This window comes from Artibeus jamaicensis, unplaced genomic scaffold, assembly GCF_021234435.1.
Source record: "Artibeus jamaicensis isolate MK-2021 breed Jamaican fruit bat unplaced genomic scaffold, CSHL_Jam_final contig_525, whole genome shotgun sequence".
In the NCBI taxonomy this organism is placed as follows: Eukaryota; Metazoa; Chordata; class Mammalia; order Chiroptera; family Phyllostomidae; genus Artibeus; species Artibeus jamaicensis.
In genome coordinates this window covers 1,299,423-1,327,348 of record NW_026521874.1, presented here as the reverse complement: position 1 = coordinate 1,327,348, position 27,926 = coordinate 1,299,423, and the positions used below count along the sequence as shown (strand labels likewise).

Sequence of the window (27,926 nt, the reverse complement as noted above, 5' to 3'; positions counted from 1 at the left end):
GTGGACTGAACTTCCCATCAGCCTCCAGCTTCACCTTAGCAGCCACGGGCTCCCGGGGAGAGAAGTCAGTGGAGAGGTCGTTAAGGATCACGCAGTATCGGGGAAATAATTATGGGGGAGCAGGGCCCCGCTGCAGTTGTCAGGAGCTGCAGCTGGTCGGCAAGGACGGGAAGATTCTGTTGTGGGAGGGGGGCTGGGCCGTGGGGACGGGGGTGGGCCTCCCGTCCGGAAGGCGCGGGGAATCTCCTGGGTTCACTCACTACGAGGAGAGCGACGGTGGAGTTGGGCTTAGGAATCTCTAATTTTGACAGAAAACAGTCGACAACGGGCTATTTCACATGAAATCCAGAGCCCAGGCGAGGGCCTGGCCTCGTGTCTGCCTTTAGACTGAAAGGGGAAAAAACGATGGTGAAGCCGTGAGCGGGTGGCTCAGTTGGTTGGAGTGCTGCCCTGTAAACCGAAAGGCCCAGGGTTCAATTCCCGGTCCGGGCATTGAGCTCCTGGGTGGCGAGTTTGCTCCTCTGCCCAGGTGTGAACGAGAGGCAACCGATTGGTGCTTCTCTCTCTCTCCTGCCCCCCCCTCTCTCTCAAATCAATCTGCATGTCTTTGGGTGAGGATTAAAATTGATAATAAAATAAACAGATAGGCAGAGAGAGAGGAATAGGCCGACAGACAGATAAATGAAGGCTGTCGGCCAAGTCCCCGCCCCAAACGCAGATGGAGGGAGGTTGGGAGAAGCGGGTGTTCAGGTCCTGCTTTCCCAGAGTTCGTTCCCCCTTCTGCCAGGAGGTGGCGCTGTGTCAGCTCGGGGATCCGCGGTCAGGCCCAGCAGCACCTGGCCAGCACCTGACTCACCTTTGGCTCACCCCTGGCTCACCCCTGGCTCACCCCTGGCTCACCCTAGACTCGAGGGTTCCCATGTGATCTGATCTGGCCTCAGGCCAGAATCCCGCCTCGCGCAGGCGCACTGGAGAGGAAATTCTCCTCTCTTCCCCGACCCGGGGAGCGGGAGGCCGGGAAGAGCCAGCTCCAGGTCGGCAAGGCGGACGCTGCCAGCCAGAGGCCTCTGCACGGCCGGTCCGAACCCCGGCAGGCGAGCCTGCAGGTGGTGAGCAGGCAGGTCCAGGTTCGTGGGGGCTGCCAGAGAGGCGCCAGGTCGGGCACCTGGAGGTTACACCGCAAAGGCCACATAGCCGCGTGTGAGCCTCGCTCGGACCCCGAGTGGAGCAGACAAACTGGGAAAATGAAAAACTGCCTAGAGCATTTTGCTGGCTTTGAGACAAGGCGGGGCCCCGTGGGAGGGCGGCCCCCTGACGCTGGAAAAGGCTGGAGCCTCCAGGGGGGGACACACACCGGGTGTCAGGGCCACGAGGCCGGGGCGGGGCTCCCCCGTCCTGTAGGGCCCGCCGAGGCTGTGGCTGCGTGGGGTTCGGGGCCTGCGCTAATCTGGGATGATTAATTGCACCTGTAGAGTGCAATTAACTCTGGGAAAGCAGGACCTGAACGCCCGCTTCCCTCCCCGGCTGCGTTTGGGGCGGGGACTTGGTCCTCAGCCTTCATTTATCTGTCTGTCTGTTGGCCTGTCCCTCTCTCTCTCTCTGCCTACCTGTTTATTTTATTACCAATTTTAATCCTCACCCAAAGACATGCAGATTGATTTGAGAGAGGGGGGGAGGGCAGGAGAGAGAGAGAAACACGGATCTGTTGCCAAAAAGGGCACATGCACAGGTTCCAAAAGACATGAATTTGGGGGCCACCCATGGACCCTGCCCACTGCTTTCTCATGGCCGTAATCAACCCACACAGACCCCAGAATTTTGTAAAGCTGAGTTTTCACTTTCCTTTTTTTTTTTTTTTTTAAGATTTTATTTATTTATTTTTAGAGAGGGAGGGGGAGGGAGAAAAGGAGAGAAACATCAGCTTGTGGTTGCCTCTCTCACGCCCCCTACTGAGGAACCTGGCCTGCAACCCAGGCCTGTGCCCTGACTAGGAATCAAACCAGCAGTCCTTTGGTTCACAGGCCTGTGCTCAATCCACTGAGCCACACCAGCCAGGACATCACTTCTGCGTCTTTAAAAAAGGCGTGAACACTTCCCTCACCCTGTGCGGCCCCTGGTGTCCATCCCTCTCCCCTGGGTCCCAGCGGGGCAAGCTCAGTGGTGTGTCCCCGGGTCCCTGTCCTCTACCCTCACCTGTCCATGGTCTCTCCCGCCCCTCCCACCACCCCTGGGCTCCCATGACTGACTCCTGGGGACACCTCTACCCTGCAAGGCCTCAGCCCCGGAACCTGGAGCACTGCGGTCAGACCGTTCCCTGACCACGGCCTGCCTGTGGGGACGCGGGCTCCGGGCACCACCTGCTGCATGAGACCCTGCACTGCACCCCCAGCCTGGGTGCATCCTTCGAGGGTGTGTCTGAGGAAGATAGAGAGGCCTGGCTTGTGGGAGAAATGACTCATTTACATCTGGGTGTCTCCGAAGAGGAGGAAGATACTGGTTCACTTTTAAGAGCGACCAATGGCCGTAGCCCTGGCTGACCATCAGGGAGGAGTTAGAGACAGAGCGGAGATGCCCCAGGGAAGGTCCTATGAGCTGCCCGCCTCCCACTCCCACCCCTGGGACCCAGGGTCCCAGGGTGCTGGTGGGGCGATGGCCTGGGGTCCCGAGGCCACGAGAGAGGCAGGCACAGAGGTGGCTCCTGCCCTGTCTGCACTACCTGGGAGCTGTGACAGGAGCCACATCCCCCCCCACCCCTGCTGTGGGACAGATGACTTCCTGTGTGGAACAGCAGGGAGACCAGCTGGGCAGCCAGGCTGGGCGGCTTCCCTCCCAGTGAGCGCCGCTTCTGCACGCGGTCAGCCGAGTGGCCTTGAGCCGCCTGCCTCCTTTCCCCTGCTTCCTTCTTGTTTATGACTTTTATTTAGTTCCACAGGGTGCGGGGCATGTGTTACTTCCTCCAACAGTCCCCCTCCCCGAGGAGCAAGGTGTTCACAGGGAGCTGTTGCATCCACCAACTCGAGAGACAAATTGTCAGACACTTTCAGGATTCAGAGATGTTCTTTTATTGGCCAAAGTTTTAACCTGCGCAGGGGCGGACCCTCAGAGTGTCCGGAGACGCGGCGCTCATAAGAGCTGCAAACGAGAGCCGCACTAAGCGCTTACAGCTAAGTCTTTTTATAGGCGCGAGCAAGCAAGCATTGTATAGAAGCAAATGTGGCTGTCAGCTACTGGCTACTCGGGTGGCGCGAGCAAGCAAGCATGACCTAAGCTTTCTGGGTTTTGAGTGATGGAAAAATTTTAACCTAGACACTTGAACAGGAGGTCCTCTCCTTGTTCAGCCCCATTGGTTTTGTAGTTCCGCCTTCTCCACTCCCCATGTTCTTTCCTTGTGGTTTCTGCCTCTAGGCCAAATCTCTTTAAGGCAGTTCCTATTTTAACCTCTAGTTTTCTGGTTTCAACATTCCCCCATTTCCTTGTGAGTCTAATCCTTGACTCTTCCTCGTCTTCGGAAAGAATCGTATTGGGTTGGGAGAGTACCATTAGTTTAACTACTTCTACTCTTTCTTTGATAAAGGCTAGGATTCTATTAAACACTGTGGGTCCTACGGTTAATGCTAGTATGAGGATCAACAGGGCTCCAGCAATAGCAGATGTTAGTGTGGTTAGCCAAGGGGAAGTCTTAAACATTGAAGCATACCAACTAGAGTTTTCTTTGGCTTGTTCTCTTTCCTATAATCTTTTGGCGAGCACTTTGATATTCTCTCTAATTACTCCTGAGTGATTAGCATAAAAACAACACTCTTCTCCTAATGTGGCGCATAGCCCACCTTGCTGAAGGAAAAGGAGGTCGAGCCCCCTTCTATGCTGCAGGGCTACGTCAGCAAGGGAGTCTACTCGGCGCTCTAAATATATCACTTGGTCTTGGAGTAAGGAGATATCTTTGGAGAAAGTCTGTGAAAGTTTTCTAAGACTGTTTTCTCCCTGGATGAATGCCCCTGCCCCTACAGCAGCAGATCCTAAAATCCCAATGGTGGCTATTATGGGAATTAGTAGTGGGGCTCTTCTAGCACGTTTTGGTGGTGCTAGCAAAAAGTCTGGGTTCCCTCCGTATAAGTATACTTGTGGTGTAATATAGGCACTTACACATAATTCAGGAGAGGTAGGGATGATACATTTAAAGATACCCCAAGTACGTATAAACCACAAGCCCTCTGGTGTTTTAGTAAGTGCGAGATGGCTACCGTTTTCAGGCAAGATTCTCTGGTTTAGGCAGTAGTCACTAGCCCCCCCCCCCCACATTTGTGTCTGTATCCTAGGGGGGTTATTACGTATTTTGTCTGCAAATAGTTTGGAGAAGTCTGCTTCTAGAGTTACAGGGTTAGAGTTGGTGGCAATTACGGTGCCATCAGTCGTCCTTATTAACACCCAACTCTTGTGGGTCCAGGCTATTACTTGGTACCCAATAGAGGATTAACAGTCCTAGATATTTGAAAGAGTGAGCTTTAGTGGCTTGTCGGAATCCCTCTTGACTCGTCATCCTTTAGATACCTCACCCTGTGCTTGTGCTGGCTTTACGTGGGAGAGATGTATCTAGTACGGTTTCTCTGCTACTCGGACAGCTGTTGGGGTGCTCAGCAGTACCTGGAACGGTCCTGTCCACCGAGGCTCTAGGTTACTCCGTCTATGGTTGAGAATGTACACCCACTGTCCTGGGTCAGGTGGCTCAGGCCATCGGGCGTTAGAGGTTGGGTCCGGTGAAGTCTGGTCTTGAAGGCCTCGCACTTCACTCTGGATTTGCTGTGGGGCCTGTAAGGACTTCAGGAAGTTATTATTAGAAACCTCTATTTCTTCTCTGGCCAGGCGAGGAACTAGGGGTACAGGTTGCCCAAGTAGAATCTCACAGGGCGTCCACCTGTGGAGGTACAGGTAGGGGGTACATCTTACTCTAGGGCGAAAGGGAGTAGCTCTACCCAGTTTTCGCCAGTCTCTTCTTTTAGCTTTGTTATAGTTTCTTTAAGAGTTCTATTCATTCTTTCTACCTGACCTGAACTCTGGGGTCTGTATACGCAGTGTAACTTTTAATTAATTCCCAGTCTGGTGGCTAGTTCCTGTGAAATTTTGGAAACGAAGGCCAGTCCATTATCTGAGCCTATTGCTATTGGGATGCCGTACCTTGGTATCATGTCCCTTCACAGAAGCTTGCAAACCATGGAGGCAGTCTCTCCCTTGGTCGGGAAGGCTTCTACCCGTCCCGAAAAGGTGTGATTCTCCTGGAGCCTTTCCTCGATGTCTCACAAGGGGAGGCAACGTCTGATTCTGCGCATTTACTCTAGCACAGATGCTGCATCTAGAGACAGTGGAGTGGATAATATCTCTAATATTGGGTCCTATATACTATTTCTTAATAAGTTGTTCTAACTTATTTTGCCCGAGATGAGTGCTGGCATGTCTATTTGACTATTTCTCTTACTGTCCCCTGGAGTAGGTAAAGCCTGGAGTCAGGAAGCTCTATCCACCCCTGCTGATTTTTCGGCCCCTTTAGCTGTCTTCCTTCCCGCTCTTCCTCTGGGGGGTACCTAGGATCCGGAGGCAGTGTTGGCTGAGGTAACGAGGGAAGGAGGTTTTCTTGTTTCCTTGTAGCCGCCTCCTTGGCAGCCAAGTCTGCCGGGCAGTTTCCTTTTATAACAGGGGAGTCCCCTTTCTGGCGTCCTTTGCAATGTATGATGGCAACTTTGGTGGGCAACCAAAAAGAATCTCACTACGATTCTTCACGTCTTTTCCCCCTGACGTTAGGAGGCCTCTCTCCTTATATATGGCCCCGTGGATGTGGGCGGTAGCAAATGCATAGCGGCTGTCAGTGTAGATATTGGCTATCTTCCCCTCCGCAATTTGCAAGGCCTTAGTTAGTCCAATCAACTCGGCCCTCTGTGCAGAGGTCCCTGCTGGCAACGCCACTTGCCATAGGACCTCATCCTGTGTGGTTACTGCTGCCCCTGCACACCGCTGTCCATTTTTGATAAAACTGCTGCCGTCTGTAAACGGGGTCAGGTCAGCCTTCTCATGTGCCTGGTCTCTCTGATCTGGGCGGGAGCCAGTCACCGTGTCTAGCATCTGTTTGCAGCTGTGGACTAGGGTGGATTTGGGTACTGGCAGTAGGGTCGCTGGGTTCAAGGCCGTTGTCTTAAGGAACTGAACAGTGGTGGGTGGCCAATCCTGGTTGGTTAGTTTCTGCCCGGACTCCAGGTACCCTGGCCAGCAGGGCATCTGGAACCCCCACTCCTTCCTCCTTACCTCCTTGGAAAATGGCAAGCAAGTACTCCTCAGACAGTGGGACAGTTACTTCTTTTTTTTTTCTTTTTTATTGATTATGCCATTACAGTTGTTCTATTCCCCCCCTTCATTCCCCTCCACCCTACCCCCCCATCCCCACCATTACCCCCGCACTTTAGTTTATGACCATGTGTCTCAAGTTCTTTAGATTCTATATTTCCCATGCTATTCTTACCCTCCCCTCATCTATTTTCTATCTACTGTCTATGCTACTTATTTTCTGTACCTTCTCCCCCCTTCTCCTCCTCCCACTCCCCTTTTGCTATCCCTCCTTGAGATCTTCATTTCTATGTTTCCACTCCTGATCTAGCTGTCCTTTTAGTTTGCTTTCGTTTTAGGTGTGGTTGTTAATAACTGTGAGTTTGCTGTCCTTTCACTGTTCATGTTTTTTTAACTTCTTTTTCTTAGATAAGTCCCTTTAACATTTCATGTAATAAGGCCTTGGTGATGATGAACTCCTTGAATTTGATCTTATCTGAGAAGCACTTTATCTGTCCTTCCATTCTAAATGAAAGTTTTGCTGGATAGAGCAATCTTGATTGTAGGTCCTTGGTTTTCATGACTTGAAATACCTCTTTCCAGCCCCTTCTTGCCTGTAAGGTCTCTTTTGAGAAATCCACTGACAGTCTGATAGGAACTCCTTTGTAGGTGACTGTCCCCTTAGCTCTTGCTGCTTCTAGGATTCTCTCCTTCATTTTAATTTTGGCTAATGTAATGATGATGTGCCTTGGTGTGTTCCTTCTTGGGTCCAACTTCTTTGGGACTCTCTGAGCTTCCTGGATTTCCTGGAAGTCTATTTCCTTTGCCAGACTGGGGGAAATTCTCCTTTATTATTTGTTCAAATAAGTTTTCCACTGGTGGCTGTTCCTTTCCCCCCTTCTGGTACCCCTATAATTCGGATGTTGGAGTATTTAAAGATGTCCTGGAGGTTCCTAAGACTCTCCTCATTTTTTTGAATTCTTGCTTCTTGACTCTTTTCTGTTTGGCCATTATTTGCTTTCTTCTGATCCACTCCATTGATTTGAGTCCCAGTTTCCTTTTCATCGCTATTGGTTTCCTGTGCAATTCCATTCATTTCAATTAGTTTCGCCTTCATATGTTTGTCTAATTTGTGGCTATAATCAACCAGTTCTGTGAGGATCCTGATCACCAGTGTTTTAAACTGTGCATCTGAATGTTTTGCTATTTCTTCATTGCTTAAATTTATAGGCTCTGGGGCTTTGAGATCTTCTTGAGCCATTTTTGGTCTGTTCTCGCTTCTTAAGTATGAGGTGCGGAGCCTTGGACTCTCAGGTCGCTGGGTTGTGACGCTGTACGTGGGGGCGTGGTCAGAGCGGGGAAATGGCGGCGCCCTGTGCTGCTGCTCACCGTGGGGCCTGCTCAGTCCCTTAGTCTCACCACTCACTCCCTTGCTTGTCTATCTGCGCACGAATGCGCGACCACAGTCAACCTGCAGCCCTGCTCCCTCGCTGTTTTCCCGCGGTCACTCGCTGGGTCGCTCACTAGGTCCAACCCTGCGCCTGGGTTCCGAGCGCCCAAGTCCGTCTGACCGAGTTTTCCTGTGCAACCCCGCTCCTCCAGCTGCTGGTTTCGTCTCTCTTACCGGTGAGGCTGAAGAATTTGTTGTTATCAGACTTCCGAAAAGTTCAATTTTCTGTGTTCTGGCTGTGTTTTCTGTTGCTAATATTTAGTTGTCTCTAAACTTGGTTGTGTGAGGAAGCACGGCGTCTCCACCTATGCCTCCATCTTGGCGGAAGTCCTTGGGACGGTTACTTCTAAGCCGACCTTCGCCTCCTCGTTCCCGTTCTTTGAGGGGCTCTCCTCACGTCTGAAGGTGATGGTGGCTTGGAGCTTCTGCGACAAGTCTCTGCCAAGCAGTGGGTGAGGGCAGTCTGGAATGACTAGGAAAGAGTGGCTAATGGTGCCCCGGCCTAGGTTAGTTATTCTTGCGGTAGCCCATGGATAGGCCTCTGCTTTGCCCGTTGCTCCAATTATTTTGGTCGTTGCCTTTTGAATTTGCCCCTGTGGTTGTTTCAGGACTGAGAAGGTGGCTCCCATGTCGACCAGGAAGTCTGTTGGCTCACCTTCGACCGTTAGGGTGACCATGGCTCCTGGGAGCCGACGGGATGGAGCCCTGGCCCTGTCAGTCTAAGGTTTGGAGCAGGACTTCGGGGCCTTGTTTCCGCCCTTGACTAGCGGCCTTCAACTTTGGGCAGTCGCGCTTCCAGTGCCCTCTCTCCTTGCAAAGGGCACGTTGATCTTTGTCCGTTTGCCGTCCCTGGCCCCTCCGCTGTCCTCCTTCCCCTTTGGAGGGAGGCTTCTGGGCGGCAGTCAGGATCTCGGTAACCTCTGTCGCTCTGCCAACCTCCGGGTCATCCCTGTTGACAGACACCTTCTGAGCTATTTCTAATAACTTGCTCCTGTTTTCTCCTTCAAATCCCTCTATTTTCTGAAGTTTTTCCCTGATATCTGAAGCTGCCTGAGTCACGAGGGCTATGTTAACTAGTCTCCTGTTCTCTTCTGCTTCGGGGTCTAAGGGAGTTTATACTCTGTAAGCCTCCATGAGTCTTTCTAGGAAGGCTGCTGGGAATTCCTCCCTCTCCTGAATGACTTCACTAACTTTACTGAAATTGGTCGGCTTCCCAGCTGCTGCCTTTAGTCCTCTAAGTAGAGCTTGGTGGTGCTGGAGGAGCGCGTCCCTTCCCCCTGTGGTGTTAGGGTCCCAAGCCGGGGGCTGAGTTGGGAGGACATCCTCCAGTTCCCTCCTTCCCGCTAAGGTATCCCCTTCCTCTCCGAAGACTGCCTTGGCAGCTTCCCTAGTAATCCTATCCCTCTCTTCCGAAGTGAAAAGGGTCTGCAGAATCTGCTGGCAATCATCCCAGGTGGGCTGATGGGTTCTGAATATGGTCTCAAGGAGGGAGGTTAATCCTTGAGGTTTCTCTGAAAACAGGGGGTTCTGATGTTTCCAATTGTATAAATCACTTGTGGAGAAAGGAACATAAATTAGGCGGGGAGGCGCCCGTGGTGGGGTGTCGGACACCAGTGGAGCCTCCCGGAGCAGTAAAATGAGGCATCGCTCTTGGGAGGCAAATTGGCGGCTGCTCCCTCCGGCACTGCCTCCCTCTCCCTATAATGCACTCCACTCCGAGTGTGTGGTGGGCTGATGGGTCCACCACCACCCTGCCTTGATGAGTCAGTTCCTCCCTGCGGTGGTACGGGGGAGGGGCGTTGCTGGCAGGACTGGATAGAGCTTGGGTTTATTCTGCGGCTGCTTTGGGACCGGGTCCCTGCACGGTCCCCCTTCCCCTTTTTGCTGACGTCTCCCTGTAGCTAGGCAAATTGCTCTCCTACTGCTTTGGTTCTCCTGCATACACTTCCTAATGTAGTGGAGAGCTAGGTAAGGACTCCTGCTGGCCCATTTGCACGCGCCGAAGGACCTTGGGAAGTTCAGAAACAAGAATGGTGGCAACAAGCGTAGACACAAAAACAAAAAATAATACAATGCACAGTCCCTAGACATAAATCCTGATTCTGGTTCTCGGAAAAGCGCAGTGCAAAGAGAAACGAAACCTAACGTGACCGGTCACAGTCTTACGAAACTAAAACCAAGTCCCAAGGGCGGCGTCCGTCCCGTCCCTGGGAGCCGCTGGGTGGGCTACCGGCAGCGTCCCGCCTACCACCTCAGGGTTGTCTGCTCCGGAGCCCTAGAACCAAAAGAGGATCCTCCCAGTTACTTACTCAGCCCGAGCCGTCCTTCTAGTTTCTGAACCGAAACTCCACCGGGGGAGATCTCACTGGGGCCTCCAAATGTTGCATCCACCAACGCGAGACACAAATTGTCAGAAACTTTCAGGATTCAGAGATGTTATTTTATTGGCCAAAGTTTTAACCCGCGCAGGGGCGGACCCTCAGAGTGTCTGGAGACACCGCGCTCATAAGAGCTGTAAACGAGAGCCGCGCTAAACGCTTACAGCTAAGTCTTTTTATAGGCGCGAGCAAGCAAGCATTGTATAGAAGCAGATGTGGCTGTCAGCTACTGGCTACTCGGGTGGTGCGAGCATGACCTAAGCTTTCTGGGTTTTGAGTGATGGAAAAATTTTAACCTAGACACTTGAACAGGAGGTCCTCTCCTTGTTCAGCCCCATTGGTTTTGTAGTTCCGCCTTCTCCACTCCCCATGTTCTTTCCTTGTGGTTTCTGCCTCCAGGCCAAATCTCTTTAAGGCAGTCCCTATTTTAACCTCTATTTTTCTGGTTTCAACAGGAGCCACCTACAACGTGGACTCGAGTGGCCTCACCAGACTTGGGCCGTGAAACGCCAGGCCTGTTTCACCAGCGTCACTCCACAGGCCACAGGGACACAGGCCTCTCCCACTGGGCCTGGGCCTCCGAGGGGTGGGCTGTTAATATTGAAGATCCTCCATTTCTAATGACCTAGAACTTACACGCGGTCAAGGTTTTGTTTGGCCTCCCTGTGATTTTGAAAGGACTCATGTGAAGTTTGCAGTGTTGTATAAAGAATCACACAACGGCCGTGGCTGGTGCGGCTCTGTGGACTGAGTGCTGGCCTGCGAACCAAGAAGTTGATTCAGGGGTTTGATTCCCAGTCAGCGCACACGCCTGGGTTGCAGGCCAGGTTTCCAGTGGGGGTGCACGAGAGGCAGCCGATGGATTGATTTCTCTCTCACATCCATGTACCCAGCACGCAGGACCCAGCCCGAAGGTGGGTACCCAGGTGAGGGGGGCGGGGCACTCCAGGCAGGGCAGGTGGGCGTCAGCACCGTAACCTGCACAAGGGTGGGGGCCCTGCCGGCTTCTCCTCACCCCGCCTCTTCCCCCCCCCCCCCGCCCCTGGCTAGTCCCTCAGGGAGAAGCCTATTTTCAGAGCCTGGGGCCACGGTTTCCCACGTGCACTGTGTCCTGAAGGCAGACACCCCTGGTGGTTAGTGCATTTCTGGGGCTTTTCAACCTTTTTTACTGTGTTGTTTTAAAGCAAACACATGCCACCCCGCCTCTGAGCACCGGGGCGACAGGTTTTCCAGGGAGCTGAACCCCACCCGTCGAGATTGGCTGGTAGTTTTTCTGTAGTTTGTATTACCAAAAAAGAGAAAAGGAAAAAGGAAGGAAAAGAGAATGACTAGGGTTTTTTTGTGTCTGTTTTCTCCGAATGTAATTCTGTGATTCTTCAACACAGAGACAGCTTCAGAATCGCCATCTGGAGGGTCACAGAACCGCGCCGGGAATGGTGGTTTCCCTGGGGGCTTCGAGAACGGCTGACAGGCATCGGTCCACCTGCCACACCCCAGCAGACCACAAAGGGAACCAGGTAATGGGTCTCGATTTGGGGTGTTTTTAATAAGCTTACACCAAAACCAGTGACAAGAATAGTTTATTTAACAAAATCAGAACCTGGACCTATGTGTACAATAACTATACAAATGGCAACGCCGAGGCCAACAGTTCAAGTTCACATTTAACAACCACATCGACTTCGTTCAGAAGGACCTTTCCTCATGGCTCCCCGACCCGTCTCCAGTCTCCGCCCCCAAGATGGTGACACACGCGAGGACGCGGCCAAGGCTGCAAAGCCTTCATAACTTGTTTTCCGGCTTGAGGCAGAGCACACAGACTTAAATATTCCTTGACTTAGGTTCTCACTCACTGAAAAGAAAAGCAATGTCAACGGCTTAGAGAGAAGCACAGTTGAAGCAGCAGGTAAACTCACTCGGTGCCGGCCTGCACCTCCGGCAAGGACGCGGCTCGCCATGGGCACCGTCGCGCAGCCCTGACCCAGTCCGTGTAGGAGCAGACGCTTGTTACTCAGAAAATCCAGTCGGAGCTGCTGCACAGGGACACGAGTGGGAGACTTGAAGACGCCCACGAACACCGAGCCGAGGCCAGGTGGGCCTCATCGGCGCCAGCTGCAGACGGACAGACGTGCGGATGGGAGGGACGCGCTGCTGGGCCCCGGTTCCAGCAGCCACGCCCAGCACGAGCCACTGCCGGGAAGGCACCTGCCCGCCGCCAGGGGCTCAGTCCCACTGGGCTCAGCACGTGGCCAGCGCCTCCCGGAACTCCGGTCCCCGGGCCGCAGGATGCTGGGGGCGTCAGGCCCTCCTGCTGGCAGGTGTCACCGCCCCGCTGGCCCGCGCACGCTGCCGGTCGTACCTCACAGAGATGACGAGGAAGAGCAGGAGTGTGGCGCCCTGGATGGCGGCCAGGAGGAAGAAGTAGTAGTTGAGGTGGCAGCCATTGATGTTGCCTGGGGAGGGGGGGGGAGAAAGGGGCCGTGAGCGGCACCCAAAGACAGTGGGGGAGAGTCCCGCGGTGCCTCGGCCTCTCCTGACCCCATGCGGGGGCTCAGCGGCTGAGCAAGGGACCAGGGGACGCCCTCCCAGTCACAGCTTCGGGGCTGGACAAGGACGGACACTACGCACACACGGGGAACAAACCCGCACTCCGGGCCCACTTAAAACCCGCCGTGAATCTGGAGACAGAAAACCCATCTTGGTGATTCTCTAAGGCCCACGATGCTGCCCCCCCACGGGTGTCGGCTACGAAGCCAGGTCAGGGCTGATCGGGGGACACGCTCGTTTGCCAGGGAAGGGCAGCCCCACCCTGTCAGTGTCTTCAGTAGCGATGACGATGTGACGCCAGGAAGACAAATAGGAAGCGAGGTGAAGACAGGGCCCGGTGTGACGCCGCAGGAAGGCGGGGAGCAGCCTGGCCACCACTGTCCCCGCACGGCGGCAGCACAGGCCCCGCATCTCAGGAACGTCTGAGCCCTGGGCCCCCACCCTGTCCCTCTCCAAGAGCAGGGACCGTCCTTACCGAAGTCCGAGTGGTTGCTCATCCAGCCGATGGCCTTGAGGGACACCAGCGCCAGCAGGCCCGAGCCCACGAAGGACCCGACGCCGGAGAAGAAGAAGAACAAGCCCATGACGGCGCTCTGCATGGACTTGGGCGCCGCCGCGTACGCGAACTCCAGGCCTGCGGGAGGGTGTGTGTGTGTGAGCGGCAGCGGCCGGCGCTCTGCCGACAGGACTGCGCGCGATGCTTCCCCCTCCTTGTGTGACGAGTCCCAACCGCAGTGACATGCGGAGCCACGTCTTAGCTCTCAAACAGCAGCGACCCCCGCCACCCCCACCTTTTATGGAAAGTAAGGTTGAAAGCAGCTTTTCCTGTCATCCCAACGAACGGGTGTCAGGTCACGGAGCACACACGGGCACGGGGACCTCCTCCGAGGTCGGCCTGCGGGCCCAGCAGGCACACGGAGCACCGCAGCGTGTCCCTGGTGGGGGGCCGCGGGGATGGATGGCACCCTCACCGTCCCATCAGCTGGGCTCACTCGTGTTCTCTGAGCAGCTCAGGCTCTCCAGGGATGGAGCAGCCGGTGGGAGCAGAGCCCAGGCCGCTGCCTGTGGGGTCTGAGCCCCAGCTCCGAGTGGGGACCAGTGTGCGCGCCCTCAGGGGGGCGACCACAGGGTGGGCGGCCCTGGAGTCGGTGCCACTGCCCACAGGGTCTCCCCTGCTTCGCCCCCCTTCCCTCGTGCCCTCAAGGGGGGAGAGGAGCGTGGTGGCGATGCTTCTGGGACGCGGTTTTCAGACCACAACAGGGGAGCCTCGGCCAGCACCCCCTCCCCACCCAGCTCTGTCCTGAGCCCCCCTCCGTGCACGGACGTGCGCGGCGGTGCTGCCCGGCCCGGCCCTCACCTGCTATGCTCGCAAAGATCTCGCTGACGCCTATGAGCACGTACTGGGGCACCTGCCACCAGATGGGCAGGTCGGCCGCGAAGTACACGACCTTCCCGATGGTCTGGTTGATGGTCTTCTCCTTCACGAGGTCCAGCCGCTTGCTCTCCAGGATCCCTGGAATTCACAAGAGCCGCTGCCCTTTATGCTCTGCCGTTCAACCGGAAAACAAGATGTCTGCTGCGAGCCGTTCGGGGGGCGTCCGAGAAAACCCATGGGGGGCCCAGTCGGCACCGTCATGATGACTCTGCACGGTGCCCGGGGGGCGGGGGGGTTCACTCTGTGAGAGGAGTGTCTAGTCACCACGCTGCGCCCCTGCACTAATGAGGCACGGTCAACTGTCACTGAAAACCTCTATTTCAGGAAAAGGACAGTGTCTGACAACAGCTCCCCCAGAGGTCACAGTCTCAGGGCTCTCGGCTCCTTGGCCGACACAGGTCGTGCCCCACACACCTCGTGTATTTAAAAAGGGGAGTAGGGAGCCCTGACTGGTGTGCCTCAGTGGATTGAGCACGGGCTTATGATGAACCAAAGGGTTGCTGGTTCGAGTCCCAGTCAGGGCGCATGCCTTGGTTTTGGGCCAGGTCCCCAGCATGGGCGCCTGAAAGGCAACCACAAAACGGAGTCTCCCTGCCTCTCCCCTTCCCCTCCCCTCCGTCTGAAATAAACAAACGGAGGAGGGAGCAGCAGCACTGCGCAGTGCCAGAGAGCAGAACGCCACGCCCCCACCAGCGGGCAGCGGCTCTGGGCTCCATCCCAGGGGCACGAGCCGACCCAGCGGCCACGCCCAGTGCAGGCGACCTCGGGCCCCACAGCACAGAATCCGCAGGTCCACGTCTGCTGCTCCGCACAGCGAGCCCGGAGTGACGCCTCGGCTGCGGGGCCTGACAGAGGGCGCGAGAAACCAGCCCGAGCAGGCGCAGCTGCTTCCTCCACCAGAATGTTAAAGGCGGCGTGTGGGCGGGGCCTCGGCGTGTGGGCGGGGCCTCGGGTCAAGGAGCCCGGGGCTGCTGCGCGGGCGGGGGCAGGGTCCGCTGGGAAGGGGCCGGCGTGGTGAGTGGGGGCGAGATGACTCGGGAACCTGGGCCCCCAGCCCCCCGTGGAGAGGAGGTCCGAGCAGAGAGGAGACAGTTGAAGGAGCAGGTGGGGACCCGGGAAAGCCCCGTGACAGGCACGCAGGGTCCCCACTGGGGGGCGATTCACCCTGTGGGGGCCGCTCTGTTTTCCTGATCCCACGCCCCAGAGTCTGGGTTGAAGTGACCCCTGCTACAAAGCTGCAGGCAGCATCGGACAGTGTCCGATGACACCCCCCACACTGGTGACAGAGGACCGAGGCGTCAGGCCTTAAGGTCCTGCTTCAGGGGTGAGGGCAGGGCCTGAATCCGGGTCTGAGGAGACCCACCTCCCCCAGAAAGTGCACAGGGACCCCTGCATGGGTGAGCGCGGGCCCCCTGAGGCCGGGGATGGACCCTGTGTCAAGACCCCCAGGCGGGGTTCTCAGCCCTGAGAAGGGCGAACCCCCGCCCCCCCCAGCAGGGCAGGAACCAGCCTCTGCGCTTGGTCCCGGCTCTTCCCAGAACCCAGTCCAGACGGAACGTTCTTTCAGACCCGGGACGAGCGGCGCTGGGGCGGGGGGCTGCGCTCCCCGGGGAGCCGGGCACGAGGGGCGAGGGGCGGAGGGTGGTCTGCGTGGGAGGGGACGGAGCGCGCCTCACCGGCGGCGAAGGCGGAGCACATGACGAAGAACATGCCCACGGCGATCCTCTTCAGGGACGACGGCAGCAGGCCCCGCCGCCGCAGCACCGGGTCCACCAGCCGGTCCTTGAGCGGGATGAGCAGCAGGATGAGCACCGCGTCGAACATGGTCAGCCAGGCGGCCGGGAACTGCGGGCGACACGCACGGCTCGCGGTCACGCCTCTGCCGGCCCACGGCCCGGGGGGCTGGCGTCAGGCTGGGGGGGCTGGCTTCCAGGGCATTTCTACAGAGCCTGACCCCCTTGGGAACGGTGTCGGGGTCGGACGTCTGCACCCAGGAGACGTATTTCTAGGGGGTCTGCGCCCCTCTCTCCCCACGTTAAGGCAGGGACGTCTCATTCCTCTTCACCAGGGGCCACAGCAGCCTCACGGTGCCCTTCAGAGTCGAAGGTCATGTCGACTCCTTAACAGTGAAGGCGGAGTCACAGGTACAGAGTCCTGAAGTTATTTTGGTTCTTCGAAGGCAACCGTGAGGCTGCTGTGGCCCCCAGGGAGGACGCGGAGTGTGACCCCCCTGCTGCGAGGGGGCACAGACTCGGGTGAGAACACGCACTCATCAACTAGATGCCCGGGCCGCGGCGTGAGCGGTGGGAACCGTCTGTACAAGAGGCGGGACCCACCGATGCACACGTCGGTGCGTGCTGACTGCCCCCACCAGAGGCGGCCCCGGGACAGGTGGGAGGGACCCGCGTCCCGGGAACCCGGGTGCCCGTCTCAGACCATGGCCCGTCCTCACCGTGTGCGTGGTGGCCGTGATGCTGGAGATCGCGGGAATCCGCAGGTGGAGACTCTGCAGGACATAGGTGGTCTGCATCTGCGGTGAGAAGCGGCATCATTACCGGCGCATGGTCACACTCGGCCCAGACACCTGCAGCAGGTGGCCCCCGGCTACTCGGGATGCAGAGCAGCAAGTCCGTGACAAAGGACTGAGAGCCCCCCAACCGAGACCTCAGCAGGAGGGGCGGGGCCTGGAGAAACACAAGGAGCCACTCCCAGCCTCCTCTTTGGACACAATTCCAAAACGCTTCAATCAGCAGATGTGAGCTCGTAACTAAAACGGAGATCCGAGAGTCCCGGGAAAAGACCCCCGGGCCCCCGACTCTGAGGACGGCCGAGGCCTGTGCCCGGCTCCCACCTGCAGGGGGGAAGGGGCCTGCCGTCCCACTCACTTGAAAGTACACCGTCCAATACGGTATCAGAGCCAAGAACACAGGGACGATCTTGACCAGAGCTCTCACGTCGTCCACTGTGTCTTCCGTGAAGGGCCCTCCACGGGACATCTTACATGAACCAAACAGACTGTGTTTAGAAGAAGGGTGCGGAAAGCCTCCACTGCCTTCGCTTCAGGAGACAAAATGAAGGAGTTAGTGTTCTTCCCGCCCGAGAGCGCGTCCTCCGCCACACCCTAACTCAGGGTGGGGGCGGCTGGCTGTTGCGAACCCGTTCGGCGGCATTGTCTGCCTGCGGACGGGACGCAGAGCCTCTGAGGCTGCTCCTGACCCCAGGACGCCGGGCAGCTGGCGAAGGGGCTCGGCTGCTCTGTGCCACTCTGCCCTGCGCTGTCTGGGCTTCCTTCCCACCGGGTGATTTGTCCCAGGTCCGCCCGACCACCAAACCGCGGTGATGAATGGGCGCACCGTGCGGGTGCGTTTGCAGCGTGGTCACTGCACACACGAGGGCTGCCCTGCTGGGCACGCTGGCACCTCCCTGTCAGGAAGTGCGGCGAGGAGAGGGACCAACCCAGGAGGCCCAGGCTGCTGCCCCCCTGCACTGGGGGGAGCCAGGGCACAGAGAGGGCAAGGCGTGGGCCGGGCAGCGGAGCGAAGCGGGCGGGGGTCTGAGCCCACGGCAGGGAGCTGAGGACGGCGGCCGCCCTGTGAGCCAGCCCTCAGGCCTCCCGGTCCCGGCTCCTGTGTGAACAGCTGTGCTCACTCGCCCGCCCTGGGTCTGTTTCACTCTTTATAAAATGTCCAGGTCCCAGCGGACGGCACTGAGGACCTTCTCCAGCTCTGAGACACTAATGTAGGAATGTGCTCTATGGCTCTCAGGGGCAAAACAGAAAAAAAAAGTTGTTTTAATTGCGCGGTAGTCTTCAAACCCAGAAAAAGCAGGAGATGCCCAGTCACCCGAGACCGCTCCCGGCCTGGGGAACTGACTGCGTGGCAGCTGCCAGCCCCCAAGTCTGGGAACCGCTGCCCCGCAGCAGAGCTACCAGCTGCCTCAATGGTTTCGTCTCGAAATGCTTCATTTAAACGCCAGCCTTCAGAGTAGGCCGGATGCTGAAGGAACTCAGCGTTCCATCCTACCTGGGACAGAGAAACTCACTTTCACTGAGCGCCCACTCCACGCCCACACCTGCTGGGCCTGGGCACCGGGGGCCTGTGAACACGGCTCCGGGCGGCTACTCCTGCCCTTGCGCTGCTTCGCCTCCCGGAGAAACAACCAGAGAAAAGCACAAGGCGTCACTCACACTGTCATCGCTGCTCTCATCTGGGGGGCGAGGGGGCCACAGAGGGGCGTGCAGAGCCCGTCCCACCTCACAGGGCCACGGCCACAACCTGCTGCGTCTCGCTGCCCGCGCTTTCCCGGCACACTCGGTGTCACGTGACAAATCCACTCTCACCAAGCACAGCCCACACAGGCTCCGGGCACATCCCCCACAGCCTCAGTGTCCCATTCGGCAGCACCCAAGGGTCCCCTGTAGAGCTGCGGCTCCCAGCAGCACAGGACACAGACAATACGAGGGCCGCATGCACCCACGCACGTCCCCTCCCCAGGACACCGACGTCCATGCTGGGCAGACCGCCAACTGGACTTCTCGCTCAAACTCAGCACTGAGCCATCTTCCACACGGAGCCCCAGACCAGAAGGAAAGGGCCCCGGGGGCGGGGGGGCACACACTGGGGAGCCCTCCAGACCACAGGCTTTTCTCAGGCGCAGCCACCCCCTCTCAGTGAGCCGGAGGAGGCCTCCACAGTCAGACCTGAAGGGGAGTGGCGGCCACACTCTCTCCCCAGCGTCACTGCGCACCGGCCACACGGCCCCTGTCGCCAGGGTGAGGGGCTCCACCGAAGGGTGAGGCGCGCAAGCGGCTTTCTATCTGCAGAATCCACCGCCGGGGGCGAGCCCAGCTTTCCCAAGAACTGCAGGTCAGCCAGGACCGCCGGGCGGCTGGGGGTGCCGTGCAGGGCACAGGGCAGAGCCACAAAGGCCGCTTCAGTTCAGCTTCAGTCCACCCTGGGGGAGGACACAGCCGTCGTCCGGACTCCAAGGGCAAAAATCAGACACATGCAGACCAGCCTGAGGAGGGGGGTGGGGCCGGCCCGAGGAATGTGGCTCAGCAGTCCGCTGGGGCTCGGGACGTCCCCACCCTGGGAACACCAACCTTGACCAGAACCTCCCCGCGGGGCCTGACTAAGCAGGTCCCTGGGACTTCCCTGGAGGGATGACACATACATGAGGGGCCCTGGGGACACAGTGGAACGGACTTGTCACACAGCCTGAAACTGTGTGCCCGAAAGGGGTGTATTTTACTACATGCAAATTATACTTCAACAAGTAAACCAAAAAAAATGTTCTGAGGCCTCTCCTTGGGCCACGTTCCTAACTTCCCTTTATGAATCTGCACGCAGGGCGGCTGCCCGTCCGCCCCCCGTCCCCGCGCCTGAACCACGGACTTCCCCAGGACGCAGGCTTACTGCACTCACACCAGAGCAGCAGAGCAGTGCTGGGGCGGCCGGCTGCCCTCCCAGAACTCCGTGCCGTCCTGCTGCTGCGTCCTCCGGCTACTGGCCGGCGGCAGGGACGCTGGGGGAGGTGCCGCCCACAGGGAGAGGCACCAGCGCACAGTGGGGGCACAGGGAGGGGCCACAGACGGAGCCCCTGCGGAGGTTCCCATCCACCCGGACTGACCGTGAAGCTCTCTACAGGGAGAGACGTGCGGCATACGAACCGTCCCCCAGGTGCCCGTTGAGCTTCTGCCTCCACCCAACCCAGCGGCCGGAGCCGCCCTCGCACCAACAGCGAGGGTTGCGTGCAGGTCAGAGGAAAAGCCCGCACCCCGGTCAGGCGGTCAGGGGAGACGACGCCCCACCCGCCGCCTCGCGCTGCCGTGAGGTTAAGGACACGCAGCACTGCCACCGCTCCGCCACACCCCGCACACGGAGAGCACAGGCGTGAGCAGGCGTGCGACGGCAGTGGCCGGCCCGCCCCATCGGCCCGCGCCTGTGACGGGGACGAGCGCTCACCCCCCTGGGTCGCCGTCTCCGGTGCGCTTCTGAGGGCGGCAGGAGTAGGCCAGGACCCTGAAGACGTCGGTGAAGGCGCTGCCGTCAGGCGGCTTGCTGATGAGCACGCTCTGGCCGCAGAGGAAGATGAGGAAGGCGAGGCCGATGCAGACGGCGGGCACGGTGTAGCCCACCACGAAGCTCACGTTCTGCTGAGTGTAGGCGATGCCTCCGAGTGAGAGGATGGCGCCCAGGTTGATGCTCCAGTAGAACCAGTTGAAGAACCGCCGCGTGGCCTCGGGGCCCCGATCCTTGACCTGGAGGGCACGGGAGAGAGACAGGGCACAGTGTGACCCTCTCCCAGGACGGGGCACACACCTCCACACACTGCACACTGTAGTTACAGAACCACGGTGGTTGGCACGGCCGCGCCGTTCACAGGGCCCTTCACAGACCCGCACCCTTCATCACTGCGTAGCCGGGACCGCCTTCTCCTCGGCCACACGTGAGTCCAGCAAATGCTGGGGAGCCTCAGCCACCAGCTGTGACCGCCTGCCCAGGGGACGCCTGACGGCCCCTCCCAAGTGCCGGCCCCCAGACCCACTCATTGCCGTGGGCCCCGGGCCCCGGAGTCTGCCCGGGAGCCTGCTCTCTGGGCGCTCCCGCCCGAGGCTCCAGACATCTGGAGCAGAGAAAATCACGGACCAACATGTGAACCACGGCTGCTTCCAGGTCGGCAGGGCCGGCAGTGGGGCCAGAGATGCGGGCAAGGGGACTCCCCAGAGACCCCGGAGTGCTGCCGGGGGCTCAGACGGACGCTGGCATGGCCCATGGGGCTCCGGGGGCCAACTGTCCGCGCAGGGCACGCCCTGCCGCTCCCTTCCCACCTTCCCACCGCACTCCACGCCCACTCAAGGCCACCGGGAGGGGCCGCGTGCCCACTCAGTCCGCTCCAGCCCGCATCACAGCCGGAGGCCAGGGTGGCCTGCACGCGGGGCCGGTCCAGGCCACTGTCCAGGCAGACCCTTCCGCCTCGTCCTCGCGTTACTCGTCCTGAGAGGTCAGGCAGCTTCTGTTCCGGGACAGACCCGAACTCTGGTCCTCATTACAAACACCCCTTCTCAGTAACAGACGAGGTCTGTGACGGGGCTCGAGCAACCAACCACAATGCCCAAGGAAGCAGCCCTATTACTTAATACACGACTTCAACCCATAGTTTTCACGGCTCCGGCAAGTGCCACAATGAGTATAAAGCAGCCACCCTCTCGACCTGAAAATCTAAGCTTTAAAGCAACACGTTCCAGGGAGGAAGTCCTCAGTGGGAAAGGCCCGGGGCCCTGACCAGCGGCTGGGCAACCCCCGAGGAAGCGGTGTGCGTGGGAGTTTCCCAGAATCCTGAGGGGGACAGCGACCCCGGGGACGGGCGCGTTTCAACGCGCTGAGCTGGACTCAGGGAGTCGGCCGCCCTGCAGACGGACCAGGGGCGGGGACACAGATGGTCACAGAGAGAGGCAACTGCGGACACAAACGCGCAGGGTTCTGTGGGGGGCGGGGCTGGGAGCAGGGGGGGGGGGCTGGGGGCAGGGAGTACCAATCTAAACTCACTGCAGCCCAAGCCCCCTCTCACTGAACCACGGTGTGGGCCGGCGCCCCACCGCACCCGACAGCCTCTCTGGACACAGTGCGTGGAGCAAATGGGCGCTCTCGCAGCCTAGTGGGCTCCCAGTTTCAAGATTCCACTCACCTTCACATCCTGTGCAAACCTGCCAGTCCACTCACGTACCTTTTTTACTTTATTGATTTAGAGGAGGAGGGAGAAAGAAAGAAGAACGTCAGTGTGCTGTCCCACTTACTGGTGCATTCACTGGTTGAGTCTTGTATGTGCCCCGACTGGGGAATCGAACCCGCAGCCCTGGCGTATCAGAATGATACTCTAACCAACTGAACTAGCCAGCCAGGCATTCAAACTTTCAGTTGTGATGCACCAAAGTTACTTTAGGAACCTAAGCCTGTGACTAAAGCCGTAAATAAGCACAGACCAGCAACTGTGGGCAACAAGGGGAAGCTGGCTAAACTTCCACTCACAGTCTCGTGCCTCGCAGCCCGGGGCAGACCGCCCTGTCCACCCCGTGAGGTCACCACCCCTGCCCTCCAACAAGGGCAGACACGCCTCCCCATGATGGCGGAAGGAACCACAGCCCTCAACTCCCCGGAGCACGGCAACGACCGGAATGGTGCGCAGTGAGCCAGCCGGCCGACCTGGACACGTTCCTGAGCATGCACAGGAGTGTGACTTTTCCCTCCAGAAGAAGAAACATTTCCTTTGCTCTTCACTGGTAAAAGCGGTTCTTTGTTGAGGTCACTATTTCAAGTCCTAGATCCGAACGGCGGTGACCGTGAAGAAGGTCAGACACCGGGGGGAAGTCAGGCTGGCATGTTCACCTCAAAATCTAACAGCCTTAGAACCTGGCTCCCGTCTTCCCTCCAAAGTCAGCCGAGCCCCGAGGGCCTCCCTGAGGCCCTGCGCTGCAGACAGTGAGGTCTGCGGGCACAAAACGCACCCTGATAAAACAAGAGCTTTCCTCACGGAGAGAAGGCCGCAGGTGACAAAATGACCTGCCCCGAAAACTGGCCTGGCACACTTCACGCCCCCGACCACGTCCCTGTCCCCAACCAGCCAGCACCTCTGGGGGAGCGGGGGAGCCTCTGAGCCGCCCTCCAGACCCCTAGCACAGAGCGAGGGCACGACTCCTTCCTGCTAGGAGGCTCTGCATGGAGCCTGGCTTGTGTGGGAAGCCGTCTTCCAGGACGCACGACAGGGCTCTCGTCTGTTCCCAGAGCCCAGGGGCCCCTGCTGCCACCCAACATCCCCCTCAGCCCACCTGCAGGGAGCCGGGTCCCTCTGCAGCCACCAGCGCCTGGCCACGGCCAGTCCCTCCTAGTCTGCACACACACACACACACACCTGCCGCTCTGCACAGTGCACGCCCGTGGAACCACGCACTGTGTGGCCTCCGTGGCTGGCGTCTCTCACTGAACGCCATGTTCTCGGGGGTCCTCCACGCTGCAGCCGTGGTCACAGTCTCACTCCTGCTTGTGGCTGAGTCACACCCCATCGTGTGGGTGGGCCCTATTTTGCTGTATCCATGTAAAAAATCCCTTCATAAAGATCTCTTTCAACTGTTCATTAAATCGTCTTTAAACTGGTAGAAAAGTTGAAAGAACAGTAAGACACACATTCTATGCCCTTCTCTCACACCCGTAGTCCTTTCTTTCCACACACGTGTGAAACACTCGTTGAGGCTCAACGGTTCGAAAACAAGTGGCAGCATCACGTTCCTGCCAAAGCTGCCACCGCGACTCTCCTAAAGCCCAGGCCAGCCTCACAGGGCCACAGCACCGTCCTCCTACCGCGGAACCTTCACATCACAGTTCCATCTGCTGCGGGCCCATGATCGAATTATCCCGACTGTCCAGAGAAAAAGCTTTTGAAACACCTGGGCCCTCACCCCGAGCACACTCGGCAGCTGCCCGTCAGGCCTCCCTGGTAGCCGTGTCTGGCAGGGTCCCTGTCCCGCACGACGGCGTCGGGCTGAGGTGGCAGGCCAGCCTCCTTGCAGGAGAGCACGCATCTCCCTTTAGTGCCCACGCTCAGTTACGCATCAAGCAAGAGCGAGTCCTGCCATGCGCTCTAGGTCACCTCTGCAGGGCCGTCTGTGCTTTTTTTTTTTAAGATTTTATTTATTTATCTTTAGAGGGGAAGGGACAGAGAGGGGGAGAGAAACATCAATGTACGGTTGCCTTTCATGCATCCCCTGCTGGGAACTGGCCTGCAGGGAACTAGCCTGCAACCCAGGCATGTGCCCTGACTGGGAATCGAACCACGGCTGTCTGGTTCGCAGGCCCGCGCTCAATCCACTGAGCTACACCAGCCAGGGCCCGTCTGTGCTTTTAAGAAGCCGTTCGTTTCTCATCTGCCGTCTACCGGGGGCACTAACTTTGAGGCCAGGCCCTCTGTTTCTTGTAAAACAGGCACCGCAACAGTGTATCGGACATTGGCAGGCTGGCATGAGTCAGCGTGGGGAGAGCCCTCTGAGCAGTAAGGGGCGGACACGCGAGATACACTGCAGTCATGTGACCAGGCCTTCAGCAACAGAAGGCGATTGTGCGCCGGCTCCTGCCCTCGCTGCTGGCCCCCGAGGCCAAAGTCACAAGCCTGGGCCTTGAGACCCAGCCCGACACCCATCATCACAACTATCCCCCCCCATTATAAAGTGTCGCAATCCTGTGACGAGGAGCACCACACAGGTGTGGTTCAAGCTCAGATCTGCAGCACAGGCTCTGGGATCCCGGCTCAGTCACACACTGGCCGTGTCACATGGAGCAACAGAGCTAACCTCTCAGGCCTCGTGTTTCCTCATGTGTAAAATGGCGGCTTGTGGACAAATAATGCCCAGCACAGGGCCTGGTGAGGAGCAGGCCCTCTGCGAACATGACCAAGCACAGGGTCACTCAGCACAAAACCTGGTGGTTTTCTTCCCTGCTGCTCACCCCTCCTCCCTAACCTGTCCTGGCCCTCCCACCACTTGGCGGTGGAAGCCTCCCACCAGGTTCCCTCGCTGTCCCCACTGCCCACACAGCCTAGTCTCAGCACTGGGCCTCCACAAGCTCGTTCTGAGAAGGGGAAGAGAAGAAACATTTCAGGTTTCGAGAGACCTAAAATGTCTGTCACAACTACCCAACCTGCTGCTGGGGGGAGGGGGGGCAGCAGACCCTCCAAACGGGCTGGGCCCTCCCAACAAGGCTTCCGTCCATGGAAGCTGAAACCGAGTTCCGCAACTTCCACTGTCACAAAACACTCATTTCCCCCACCACTTAAACGCTCCAGACCCAGTCTTATTCTTAGCCCCCAAAACAGGAAGTAGCCAGATTTGGCTGCCAGGACAAAGCTGCCAGGCCTCTGGGCTGCAGAGGCCAAATCTGTTAGAAACGCAAATCAGATCAGATCACGCCCTGACAGAATCCACACAGGTGTTGCAAATCAGATCAGATCACGCCCTGCTAGAATCCACACAGGTGTGGATGGTGATGAACACAGACCTCAAGCTTCTTAGTGCGCCCTGCCTACCACCCTATTCCCGCTTAAAAAAATACACTTGACATGTAACCTTGTATAAGTTTAAGAGGGAAAGAAGTGTTGACTTTATACATTTATGTGTTGCAACGTAGTTGCTGCTGTAGCCACAATAGTAACAAGGGCTTCCTCTCCTCCAGGCCTTCGGGCGCTTGCTCTTGCCCACGATATTCCGCAGGTGTCCGCTCAATCCGCCCCTCTATTGACAGGGGGTCCCACCACCTGCAGCCACCCTCGCCAGCACTCCCAAATGGCACTTCCCAGGAAGCAGGCCGCTTCTACGCGCAGCTCCCCCTCGCAGCCCACCCGCGCGGACCCCTCCTCCGCCCCTCCCACAGCCAGTCCTCCCGGCCTCGGCGCGTCCGGGCCCCCCGCCGGCCGCACCTGTGCTCACCTGGTCCGCACCGAAGGGAGTGATGTTGGCCTTGACCGCGCCCACACCCAGACCGACCACCGCGAGCGCCCCGAGCGCGGCGGGCGCGCAGTAGCGGGCGGGCGGATCCAGGCAGGAGGGCGCCGAGCAGTTGCGGATGCGCGTGGGGTGAGGGGTCCCGCAGAGCGCGGCGCGCGTGTTGGGCGCGGCCAGCAGCGGGAAAGCCAGCATGCCGAGCAGGTAGAGCGCTAGGCTGAGCAGGATGGCGCGCGCCCGGCCGAGCCGCGCGTCAGCCAGCCAGCCGCCGAAAGGCGACACCAGGTAGGTGAGGCCCATGAAGAGCAGTAGCGCCTGGCTGGCCTGCGCGCCCTCCCAGTGGAAGGGCGCGCCGTTCAGGAACAGCACCAGGTTGGCCGTGACGCCGTAGAAGGCGGCGCGCTCCAGCAGCTCCGTCAGCAGCACCGCGGCGCAGGCCAGGCGCCGCCCCTCGAACGCCGCCCGCCGCGCGCCCAGCAGCGGCGCCCGCTCCTCGGCGCACCGCTCCGCGCCCTCCATGAACCCGCCGGTCGGCTCAGCCTCTCTGCCCGGCCCTGCGGGGCGCCCCTCTCGCGAGACCCGCCCCGCCGGCCGCCTAGGCCCGCCCCTCGAGCGTTCTCATTGGCAGCCCTCCGGGAGCTTCCGGTGTCGCCCCGGAAGCTCGTCAGGGAGGGGCCGTCAGTTCAGCGATCTTAGGGGCCAGCCGGCGGAGGCGCGAGCAAGCCCCGGACTGGGCATTTCTGAGCCGGGCTCTCCGAGGTCGCAAAGCCCCGCTCGGGAAAATCCGGACCGTTTGCGGCGGTCCGGGGGTCCGCCCGTCCCACCGACGTCCCCGCGCCCCCTCCTGGCGCTCCTGCCCGAGGACGGGGTCTCGGTCTGCGCTCGCTGCCCCGTGGGCAGCTGCTGCGCGGGCGGGGGCGCTGTGCTGTGCCCGGTGGCCCCGGAGCGCCCCCCTGGCCTCTGCGGTCCCCTGGATGCCACTTATGCCCCAGCTCCTAAGTCGTCGTCACCACCGAAAATGTCCCCGGACACCTCCCCCCCACACACACACACACAGTGGCCCCTGGGCGGCCAAGTCGCCCCCATTGAAAACCACGGTCCTAGAACAAGCCGAGCCCAGAGCCCGTTTCCTTGCCACGTGCCTGGCACCCTGCTGCCCTCCACGTCTGGACGTCTGGAGCGGTGATTCCTCAGAGCATTTCCTTTTCCTCCCCCCCCCCCCCACGGGTCCATTTAAATCCGACCCCGCCAGGTCCCATTACCCTGCTTCACTTTCTCCAGGGGACCTGCCATGTTTTTGTTCATTCCTTTGTCTTCCCAGCTGGTCTGTGGTCCCCACAAGTACAGGGGGCAGGGCCCTTCCCTCTCTTGTTCCTCCGCATGCGCCCCTGGAACCCACATAGGTGCCGGGCACACAGTGGGGCGACCGCTAATGGGTCCGGGGCTTCCGTAGCAACGGAACTTTCTAAAACAATGGTGGTGGCGTAAGTCTGTGAAAAACCATGGTTCTGAAAACCATCGGATTGAACACTTTAAGTGGATGAGCTGTGCAGCACGTGAAGGCTGTTGTCCCTAAAAAAGTGAGTTAATGCCTAAAAAGTGGGAGGTCTCACTTGGGTACTTGCATGCCCTGCTGTTGAAAAAAGGAACATGAGCCCTGGCAACACTGGGGCTTGTGGCCCTGCCTTACACCAGCGACCAGCCAGTGAATCCTGGCAGGGCCAGGCCAGGCCTCCCACCTGCCTGGGGCACAATGAGGCAGAAGTGTCCCCGGGCCAGGTGCAGGCCCCAGCCTGAAGGTCTGGCAGCTTCTGGTGGTGAGTCTTTAAGGGCCCTGAACTCTGGGGGGCAGAGCCCAGCAGTGTTGCTGCCCTCACGGGTGGAGGGACAGTCAGCAACTACATGGCGCGGGGGCAGCACCCCAGCTGAGCGGAGCCAAGCGAGGGCCAGAGCACCCGGAGCCCTGCCCCCTCGGCCTCAACCCCAATCACAGAATCTCGAACAAGGAAAACAGGGGTTACTTTAAACCAGTAAGTGCCAGGGGGTAGATACTCACCTTCGGATCATGCAGATGCACCTGTCTACCCCCACAGGCCTAGAGCAGCAGGCAGCTTCCAGCACACCTGCGTCTGCCCCTCTCTCTCCTGTCTCGTCTTTCTTACAATAAAGAAATTATTCTCCACGTCTGCACTGTCCAGAGCCTCTAAGCCTCCTGTGGCCTTTTGCCCTGATATTGCTTCATATTTAATAAAGTGAAAATTCTGCCCTTCCTGCACACCAGCCACGTTGCACATGCTCAGCAGGCACAGGTGACTAGTGACA

At 58.8% G+C, this 27,926-nt stretch overlaps 1 protein-coding gene and 1 long non-coding RNA gene across 2 annotated transcripts; one reads left to right on the top strand and one right to left on the bottom strand.

Annotated features, from left to right (window-relative positions):
- The first annotated feature begins 1,000 nt into the window (after nt 1–1,000).
- Nucleotides 1,001–20,086, top strand: LOC128628069 (uncharacterized). Its single transcript, XR_008392409.1, has 4 exons — nt 1,001–1,127; nt 10,593–11,051; nt 11,523–11,654; nt 17,810–20,086. It is a non-coding gene; the product is annotated as an uncharacterized LOC128628069 (long non-coding RNA).
- Nucleotides 11,701–26,168, bottom strand: SLC15A4 (solute carrier family 15 member 4). The gene is made up of 8 exons (XM_037160885.2): nt 25,590–26,168; nt 20,083–20,378; nt 17,005–17,176; nt 16,572–16,649; nt 15,796–15,964; nt 14,042–14,197; nt 13,160–13,318; nt 11,701–12,590 (listed from the first exon to the last, which is right to left on the bottom strand). The coding sequence occupies exons 1-8, from the start codon at nt 26,121–26,123 to the stop codon at nt 12,436–12,438; spliced, it is 1,719 nt and encodes a 572-aa protein (XP_037016780.2). The 5' UTR covers nt 26,124–26,168; the 3' UTR covers nt 11,701–12,435.
- Nucleotides 26,169–27,926: the final 1,758 nt, after the last annotated feature.

What these genes read in the sequence shown, in the direction of transcription:
- SLC15A4 (XM_037160885.2), bottom strand. Translation starts at nt 26,123, where the DNA reads ATGGAGGGCGCGGAGCGGTGCGCCGAGGAGCGGGCGCCGCTGCTGGGC. An exon ending in GGAGACGGCGACCCAGGGGG is followed by an intron (nt 17,177 to 20,082) that starts GTGAGCGCTCGT and finishes TGTCTCCTGAAG; the next exon opens with CGAAGGCAGTGGAGGCTTTC. An exon ending in ATTGGACGGTGTACTTTCAA is followed by an intron (nt 16,650 to 17,004) that starts GTGAGTGGGACG and finishes TTCTCACCGCAG; the next exon opens with ATGCAGACCACCTATGTCCT.